This window comes from Lygodium microphyllum, chromosome 13, assembly GCF_053477565.2.
Source record: "Lygodium microphyllum isolate KBCC chromosome 13, Lygodium_microphyllum_v1.1.10, whole genome shotgun sequence".
Lineage (NCBI taxonomy): Eukaryota > Viridiplantae > Streptophyta > Polypodiopsida > Schizaeales > Lygodiaceae > Lygodium > Lygodium microphyllum.
Genome location: NC_141147.1, coordinates 64487684 through 64497582, shown reverse-complemented (window position 1 = coordinate 64497582; position 9899 = coordinate 64487684). Strand labels below are relative to the sequence as shown.

Here is a 9899-nt window from a genome sequence, read left to right as displayed (position 1 = left end):
CTGCCAGGTCAAAAACGACCTGTCGCCTATCTATCAGGCTGTCGCTTGCACAAAACGTGACCTACAACACTGCCGCCTGACTGTCCAGCACATACACGTGCCTGGAAACAGTGACGACCTGACCTGTATGAGTGACCACTTACTGATTTCTCGCGAGCGAAGAGCTGGTGATGTCTCACACGGACTTCGAGGAGTGCGAGCACCTTAACCTCAGCTCTGATACCAGTTGTTGCAGCGCACGGGTAGCGGAAGCATGAAGATTTGCAGAGCAGAGGAAGTGAACATGTGAGTGAGAGTGAGAGTAAGAGTGACGAACTGATTTTGGGTGTACTAACAATGTGTTGGTACACAAAGAATAAAATGTATTTATACTTGGGGCCTGTAAGGGTGCATTCACATGTACAACATAACAATACATGTGTAAAATACACGGAGGTGAATAAAGGATCTTTACATCGCAATACACAATTCGTAAGGTATTGTGATGAGTGCCAAGAGACTAAGGTCCCTATTCTTAAGGATTACATGGAGCTAACCCCAATCTATGCACAACAATCCTTCAAGAAATGGGGAATTGACTTCATGACCCATTAGTCTCGCCGCACAGTATTCACAAGCTAAATACATTATTGTCACCACCGATTATCTAAGGAAATGGGCAGAAGTACGTGCTACGAGAATAAAGGACGCTCGGACCACTACCAAGCTTTTATGGGAGCAAGTGTTCTCTCGATTCGGTTGCCCCATTGAACTTGTTAGTGACCAAGCACACACTTCATCAACGAAGTGATAGCTCATCTTCTATCCACCTTCCTAATCATCCATCGGAAGTCTTCGCCTTATTATCCTCAAGCAAATGGCCAAGTTGAATCCATAAATAAAATCTTGGTGAATGTCCTGACCAAGGTAGTCTCTGCTTCGTGCAATGATTGGGATAACAAGTTGATGGCTACCTTGTGGGCCTACCACACGGCTTGTAAAATGGATGTGGGTTAGACTCCCTTTAGGTTGACGTATAGAACTGAGGCAATTCTACCCTTAGAGTTTTTCATCCCTAGCCTAAGGATAGCCCTTCAAGAGAGATAGAATGGGAAGGAGGCATGGATGGAACACCTGGTTGAGCTCAAACGCTTATCGAAAACTCAGCTTCTAGCCACCCATGCGCTAATATGCGAGAAGGAAAGATATAAAAGCTGGTTTGACAAGCATGTCAAGCAACGAGACTTTGAACGAGGCGACTTAGTATTGTTGTACTCAGTCAAGGGACATAAACAGAAAATGAAATTTTGGGGCTCCGTCTTTTAGAGTTCGAACCATTAGCCGAATTGGCAACGTAGAACTTCAAACCCTAGAAGGTGAGGGCATAGGCTTCTTCAATGGTAGCCGTGTAAAGAAGTACTTCCCTCCCACGCACCCATTGCATGAGCCTCCAATGCTAGCATCCCTTGTCAAAGTACGAGTAGCCACTATCACTGAGATGGATGATAAGGATGAGGAAGTTGTAGAACCAGCTTACCTAAGCATAACAATCATTGTCGAGTACACATGCACCATCAATGCATTGATCTATGAGGGAGCTGACTTTAATGTCTTGACTCATGATCATTGGATCCAAATCGGCAAACTGCAGCTACAGCCCACGAGGGCTAAGCTCAGCCCATATGAGGGCCCATCATATGCACTCTTGGAAAAGTGCAAGGCTCTAGTTTCTATCGAGTTTGAAAGCATGCCAATGATCTTCTATGTGTTGTCCAACACTAAAGATGCAGACATAGAGTCGCTGTTAGAACGAACCTTTAAGAAGCAAGCTCATTGCAATGTCGACTAGGAGTCGTAGTGTATCCAACTAGCCATGGGCAACGTCCACATAATTATAGCTTTCAGCAAGGGCGGCGTGACTCCTTTCAAGTCCTCAAAGCGACCAGTAGAGAACCCCACCGTGAAGTCTAAGAAGGGGGGTCGTGACTCGTCACAACTTGCCAAGCCTCAATGCCAGCAACCCGTTGAACCCAACGCTGAAGTCCATGAACCTCAGTTTAAATGGGTGCCTAAACATCAAGGAGTGCCACCTAGAAGTAGACACCCACGCCCTTGCAAAGCTTAGAACCCAGACACGAAACCTAGGAGGTATAGTAGAAGCTATCGATATCGACGAACAGTTAAGCCGCGATGGATCTCAAAGATCTTATTGCAAGCGCAACGCTACTATGAGGGTAACACCTGTGTCTGTGCCTAAAGGCAAGATGGCCAAAGGTGCTCCTCAAAAGCCACCTTCAAACTTGACCACATGAACCATCTTGGCAAGTCTTGCACTTAAGCCACAAGAGAACCAAGCCCCTAAGTCTATAGAACCTCGGAAGCCTAGATCAACAGGGCCTATATCGATCTATCGCCCAAAATTGCAGCGTATTACTAACAAACCACTCAAATCTAGTCCCGCTAATGCTCCTCAGACTTTAGAAGCACCTAGTAGCGTGATACCCGCAGCTACAACCAAACCTATCAAACATGAGGCTAAGCTACAACCTCAGGAGCAAATCCAACAGTAACCATTAGGTGCTGAAACTTTCTACTTATTGCCAAACCTCAACCACCCAGTAGCGTTAAACCCTCTTATGAGTGACGATCAATTCTAACCTTGGCTGCGGACTTGGCTGGAAATACAGGGGACGACTTGGTTGCTTGCCTAAGAAGCTTACATGCCACCTTCATGTCGCTTGCTAAAAGCTATGACCGCTTAGACTTGGGACTCTTGAATGAGTCTATAGCGACGGACTTTCTTGTTCTTGGGAAGAATCGGAATTTGTGTTTGTCAAGGCTTCCAAGGTAGCCGAGGAGCTAATTGCCATTGAGGTTTCCCGCAAACAAGCGCAGAAACAATGCCTCATCACCTCATATGACAAGTACACAGCTTATGCCAACGATCAGGAGATAGAAGACTTGAAACAGCTTGTAGTTAGCAACTCCCCTTTCTCGAAAAAATGGTATACTCTTCGCCTTCAATGGGAGCTCGAGGGATGTTAGATCATGACAAATACCGAGCAATGACGCGCAATCAAAGCATCGGAGTACGACTCGTTGCAACCTCTTATAGGGTATTAACGACCATTCATGATTGACCCATGGAAGAACATATTCAGGTACACCCCTACTTAGATCGCATCCTCACCGAGAAGGAACTGCACATTGCTAGTCGCATAGACTCCGGTGACTTCTTGCTTGATGTCCTTACTTACATCACCCTGGTCGGCATCTGACCTTTCGACATGGGCTGGTACGCTCATATGGAATATAATCCAAACTTCTATGCTTGGCTCATGCAAAAGTAAAGAACTATACCCATGCATAGAACACTCTCTACACTCTACCCTTCAATCCTAGGAAGGATTCTTCTCATCGAGGAGGCTGGGGTAAGGGGGATAAGGTGAATCAGGATAATTTGAATCATAAGGAGAATCAAAATCAAATCAAATACATAAGGAAACAAGAAAAGGAAAAATACTATCAGGGGGGTGAAAGATGAGCAGGCGCCCGGGGGGGGGGGGGGGGGGGGGGTTTGGAACTAATAGGGTGGGGCGAAAGACAGGCAGGCGGGGCGGGCTGTTGCGAGTCGTCGGGTGGGGGGGAGTCAGCGTGGGGGGGGGGGGGGGGGGGGGAGGGGGGGCGAGCTAATGAAAGGGCGCGATCAATCGCGATCAGACGGAGTGGAGGCAGCTTGCAACGTGACGGGCGTGAGCGGATGCGTTAGTGCCTTATACAATTGTCTTCTACATGGTTGGGTTTCTAGCAAAATGTTCATAATCTATTGTTTAAAGGCAAGTAATGCTAGGAGGTTCATTGTGAGGTTTGGACTTTACAAATACCTTTTTTTTTCTAGGAAGGAGACTAAGCATTGGCATTGGAACATGGTTTGTGTTTAGGATCAATAGGGGAGGGTGGGACTAGGTCTAAATGTGTTGGTGATCCCTTTCCAGTCCTTGAGTCCTTCAATACAGGAGGTGGGTCATCAACTGAGGAAAAGGATTCATGCATTTGACTGGTGGAGGAGGTGGTATATTGTACAGGGGGGAATCCCACACAACAGGACTAGAGGAAAGAGAGCAATGCACTTGTGGATATGGAGAAGGTGCATAGTGTATGGTTGGCATCCTCAGCAACAAAGCACCATGGTGCAAAGTGGTACACCTCGGAGTGTCTAGTGATAGACTTAAATCAAAATATGTATCAAACACAATGTGAGCTAGGATAGGATAATCTATGGTAGATCTAAAGTAAGGGTAGATTGAATGTAGATGATCTAAATGTGAAGTGAAAGTGGGAGAAAGGGCAGGAAGTGTGAAGGTGAATGGGAAGCACCAAACTTAGGCTTAAATGAAACGAAGGATAAAGGATTACCTTGTGAAACATCTATGAACATAGAGTTTTCTTCAAATCCATACTAATACCGAATTGGGTCTCTAAGGTGAAATACAGTGGGTTCTTGCATAATTGAAGGAGCAATGTAGATGTAATTAGACTTGCACAAAAGGGATTGTAAAAACTTGCTATTGGGCTTGATTGTGAAGAGTTTGAGCTTTTAGCTATGTCTGGAGTGGATAGTCTTTCTTCAATTGAGAGGTGATTAGTCTTGTCAGTGGAGTGCTCCAATTTTGATGCACCTTGTGAAGGAATATGAGATGAAGAAGAGTTGGGTCTCGATGAATGATCCTTAAAATAAAGTTTTGTCCTCCAAATCAAGACCATAATGCCTAAACAAAGCTTCCATTGAAGGAGTAGCTTGAGAAAGAGGATCCGAAGATGGAGTGGTCAGAGCCATCATGAATCAAGACTTGAGGTATAGTGTAATCAAGAACGAACCAACCAATCCATGATAGCCTTGGGTAACTCTTTAGAAGAGCACTGGCTCTAATACCATGTGGAGATATGCTAGGGTTTGCAAAAGAAAACATCGAGTGTACAACCACGGGTGAAATATTCAGAACTCAAACACAAATACAAAACACAAAGCGCAAAAATGCAAAATGTTAAAACACAACATAGAAGAAAGAGAACTCTAAAGTGAGTGAATGAATGCTATAAATGAAGGAAAGAGTGTACAAGATGCTCAAGGGTAGATTTATCCAACAGCCATTGGCTCTTGTGGAAGCAGGTTAAGGGAGTAGTCGGAGTGTGATGTCCATTGAAGACAAATCCGGAGTGTTGTAACCACTAGTTGGAGCTGAGATGATGTTGAAAATGGAAGGGCAGCAGGCTGGAAACCAAAACTCAGTAGTCTCTGGGGTTTGACTTGGTAAATCCAACACTTTAACTGCCTGAAGATAAGGCAGCTGATTAGTGGAGGGTGTAGAAAGCTGGGTGACATGGAGAAAGGTGAAAAGGATGCTACTGGGCCTGCCCTGCAGTAAAAAAAAGTTGTAGCATGCACTGGAAGTGGCTGGACTCAGGGCGCTCTGTTAGACTGTAAACGCAGCTGTCACAAGGGACAGAAACTGGCAAACAGCAACTGGAGTCAATAGGCAGCAACAGTGGACAGGGCAGCTGGGGCGGTTGATGATGTGGCAAAAGCTGTGATGGGCTGGACAGCCACTAGAGGGAGAGTTGATGATTGAAACCTGCAAGACAAGGGATGAGGGTGAGTGATGGGCAGCTTGTCTATTTCTAGATGAATGGAACCTCACAAATTAGGATTTGGCCTATGTGACATAGGCACTCTCTAGGACTGAAACTTTGAGTAATTTGCATGTTTTGGGGCCGTTTTAAAGATCTAATCAGTTTATAATGCATTTTTTAGCTCAACACAGAGTGTTCTCTTGAATCTAAGGAGAAGAGGGAAGGTAGGGAGGGGTATCACAAATCCACTTAGAGAGGGAGGGAGTGGTTCACAGATGATCTCCTTGATGCCCTTATGGGAGACGGTGTCCCTGGAGTCATACGAGGGAGGAGTGGAAATTGGAAGTTGTGTAGCCACAAGTATTGGACAACCACCTCTTTCTCTTGATGGAGCCGACTCTGGAGTCAAAGGTAATGGTGAACAACCACTGCCCCTCGATGGGTGACGGCAAAGGTAAGGGCCTTGGAAGCCACTAGACACTAAAGCAAGTGGGGGAGACCTCTGTAGCTTGTTGCAGTGGTCTCTAGGAGGGTGTATTGGCTCATGAGATCTTAGAGCTTCCTATTGCTCAAATCGGCTTGGTGTGCATTATATGTGTCTTATTGCTGTGAGCATAGTACTTTGGCAGCAGTTGCAAAATGATCTCTGTTCCCCAGAACAGTGAGGTGGCACATGGAGTGCTTGGAGGTAGATGCATATACTTCGTTGGCATAGGGAGCAAAGGTAGGTTGATGACAAGAGCCTTCGGTGGAGTGATTGTTCTAACTTTTTGCGACAGTAGGTACACCCAGTGGTCCGTGCTCACCTTTGGGAATAGAAACCATGGCACCACTTAGTCAAACCTGTCATGGAAGGGTGGAAGGGAGAAGAAGACAATTCTCTAGAATGATGCAACGGAATGAAGAATCTGGAAATCTGAGAGAGTGATGCCGCTTCTCATAACCTTTATTTGCCTTCACATCAATGGGGATCTTTAGCTCTTGGAGCACCTTTGCTTTGATACCATGTGGAGAAACGATAGGGTTTGCGGAGAGGGACACAAAGTGTGTACAACAAACACAGAGACAGAGATAAAATGGAGCCTCAGGATTCTCTCTCATAGACTGGTATAGAGGTCAGCAAATACAAGTCAAGGATGTCAAACAAGGCTCAAAAATGATTGTGCATTCTTGACCAAGTCAATGACTTGAACAAGGCTCGAAGATGACTGTGCATTCCTGACTCATCAGTTGGCAGCACTTGTGAAGGGAGGGAACCACAGTCCATTTAGAGATGTGTCAATGATGAAGATGGAAGCTGCTCTGGACGAAGATGGCTGCAGTGTAGGAAGCCCTGAATGCTGGAAACGAGAATAAGAGAGAAGAGCATGGTGATACCATTTCATGAAGGACATACTCTAGACTGGAGGGGTGGCCTCACACTAGATGTTATGATTGGATGCTTATGGATGACAGCCCACGGTTTAGTCTTTTTATTCAGATCTAGACTTCTGAGTCAAATTGAGACAGATTGCCTTTTCTAGATTAGATCAGAGTAGTTCTTTTGTTTGATGTTCTCTTTGACATTATGTAGTTTCATATTGTATGCATATCATCTTTTGAACAATTGATGGCAAGATGTCATTGGTAAATGTACCACAAACTCAGGTCTCATAGGCCTTGATGGCCTTCTGCAGATGTTTTTTTTTTTCCCATAATGAGTAGTTATATTATTTCAAATCACAAAAGGAATACAAAAGTCACAGCAAAGAAGATGTTAATCTCTCTTTTTTTCGTAATAGAAATGTTAAATCTCTCTCTCTCTCTCTCTCTCTCTCAAGTTTTATACATAATGTGAAGTCCCATCTTTGGGAAACAGTTTTCTTTCTTTTATAAAAAAGTCATGTATATCTGAAAAGATTGATCTTTTTTGCAGGTAAGTAAATTGCAAGAGCTTCCTTCAAAAAAGGAAGATGTTATTACATACACAGGCTTAATCCAGGTGTGCAGGAGGGTAGGGCGCATACAGGATGCCATCTTTCTGTTTGAACATATGCAGAAGACATGTAGTCCAAATGTGAGCACATGCAATGAGATGATAAAACTTTATGGAAGGAATCACATGTTTGGAGAGGCAAAATCAATCTATGAAGCTGTGAGAAGGGGTTGGTTGGGGGCACATAAATGTTATAAAGGAAAAAATAGGCTGATTGCCGATTCCATGACCTTTGATTTAATGATGAAGGCCTCAGCAGTGTCAGGAGAGTGGGACTACCTTGCTTGTGTGTACAATCACATGATTTTGCACCGTTATCATCTAAGTGCTGCAACAAGCTTATGGCTGATGGTGAAAGTTGCAGATCAAGGACGGGTGGGTACCTTGCACAGCTTGCTTCTGCAGCCTAGTTCTCTAAGACGTGATGTTGTGTTTTAATTAAAGTGCATGAAAGATTGTAACTTCTCCTTGAGCAGCAAACAGTAAGTTTGTTGCATGGTTTGTAGGATTGTGAGACCTAGATAGGGATGTTCATGCATGCACGCTGGCTTATGCTAGAATGGCCATTATTGTACAGTGCATACATTTGTTTGTGGTACCTTAACGTTCTTTTATGTATCTACAGATAGAATTGGTTGATGACATTATGCGGAGATTAAGAGATAAAGGAGAAACTCCTGACCAGAGGTTGTATGAAGCACATATATTGTCGTGTTTATGTCGAGATCTCATCTGGAAGGCTGTGGCATATCTTAATGATATGGAAAAGGATGGACTTGATGTTCAGTCTGCTATTAAATTTATCAAAGTGCATGCTCAAGAGGAGGCATTTGATAGCTTTTTGCAACAGGCTGACATGCTCAGAAGCTAGGGACTTGCACCATTCCTCAGTTGGTCTGCTTTTAATTTAACCCAAGTGCAAGTTCAAGAGGAAACATTTATAGCGTTTTCCAACAGGTGAATATTATGAAAAAGTACCATTTGTGATCCCTTCTAAAATTAAACTTTTCCTTCATGAAACAAAGATGTGTCAGACCAAGTTTGTCTGGGAATCAAATATATCAAGGGTGGTGTATATGTTATGCTCAGTAACTCATCCTTGCAGCATCCAGCCAGAATGTTAATATACGTGTTGTGGTTCACTTATGTATATTAGAGAAGGAAAAAGCTATCCTTGAGGTTCTCAAAAAGCAGCAGTCATGCAGCCTCAAGCTGGAGCCCTTCTTAGCCAGCATACGTACTCACATACTCCAGGCGATGGGTGAGGCAAGAGTCAAGCAGTTGGTTATGTATGTAACCGGCTGAAGTGAATTAGAGTACTGGATTGGGAGTCTTCTTGGAGACAGGGCTAGAACCCCGCTAACACATCATAGTCTTGCAAGGAGTGACTTGAGCTCTAAGGCTGATACTAGAACTGAACCACATCTTGTTATGAGGCTACACCAGTCTTTTAAAAACTCTTGGTTACAAAGCTAACAGTGAAAACTGACCACCTCGCGTTACACAGCTATCCCTCTCTGGAGATGCTGGTTCCTTTTTGTCCAGTATGATGACTCAGATACATCCAAGCTTCTAATTTTCATGTGCAAGCAGGCACCTTTGTGGTATCGTTTTCCATAACCTTTTCTGTATGATCAGTTGCACCATCGCAAGGGGTTGTACATATTCTTATTTGTAGTTATTAGCTGCTTCATTCATTCTATCATTATCTGTAATTCAGTCTTTAGTTGGTTGGCAATTTGAGGGCCAGTCCAAGTTGCTTCCTATTGGCATTGTAAATTATACTTGTATGTGAAAATATGAAGACGTAGTTACTGGTGGCAGTTTAGTATTTCAGCATCAATCTTTCAGCTCAAGTGTGTCAGGTTACTTCTATGTGCTTCTCCTTGAGTATGTGAGGTCTACTATGCTCTAGTGTACTGCTATGCTGTCTAGTTTTCATGATTTATTGTGTATGCCACAAATCTTTCAAGTTTGGAAGCTCAAAAATATCAAGGTCACTCAATTGTTGTCAAAGTAAGATTTAAAGTACAATTTCTATCCTTCTGACTGGTGAACCTACCTAAGAAGACCAGCATAGTGTGAACTATGCTTCAGATGAGCCCTGGATGAGTGTAGCCTTTTGTATCCCTTTGATACAATAATAATTCACTGAACGTTAGTGTTGTTCAGTAATTAAACATATTGTTGTATACATGTTCAATAAGTTGGTATGGTTGTTTGACCCTCCCAGGTTCTGCCGAGCTAACTTTGTACAAGATTAGAAGACCCTTTTTGTCAATGGTGACTCCATGCAATTGGAAACCGTAAATTT

General features: G+C 43.7%; 1 protein-coding gene across 2 annotated transcripts in view; it reads left to right on the top strand.

Annotated features, from left to right (window-relative positions):
• The window catches only part of LOC148026711 (pentatricopeptide repeat-containing protein At5g67570, chloroplastic-like), a 115057-nt gene extending 105636 nt beyond the window's left edge, over positions 1–9421 (top strand). The window contains exons 8-10 of one of the 2 annotated variants that reach the window (XR_015692880.1): positions 7526–7960; positions 8211–8542; positions 8742–9421. Coding sequence is in view for 1 of the 2 variants with exons in the window: in XM_087691195.1 (XP_087547321.1) it covers positions 7526–7960; positions 8211–8456 (681 nt within the window). In the remaining variant the exon portion in view is untranslated. Of the gene's footprint in view, positions 1–7525; positions 7961–8210 lie in introns of both variants that reach the window. The other variant, XM_087691195.1, reaches the window with a different exon arrangement.
• The last annotated feature ends 478 nt before the right edge of the window (positions 9422–9899 follow it).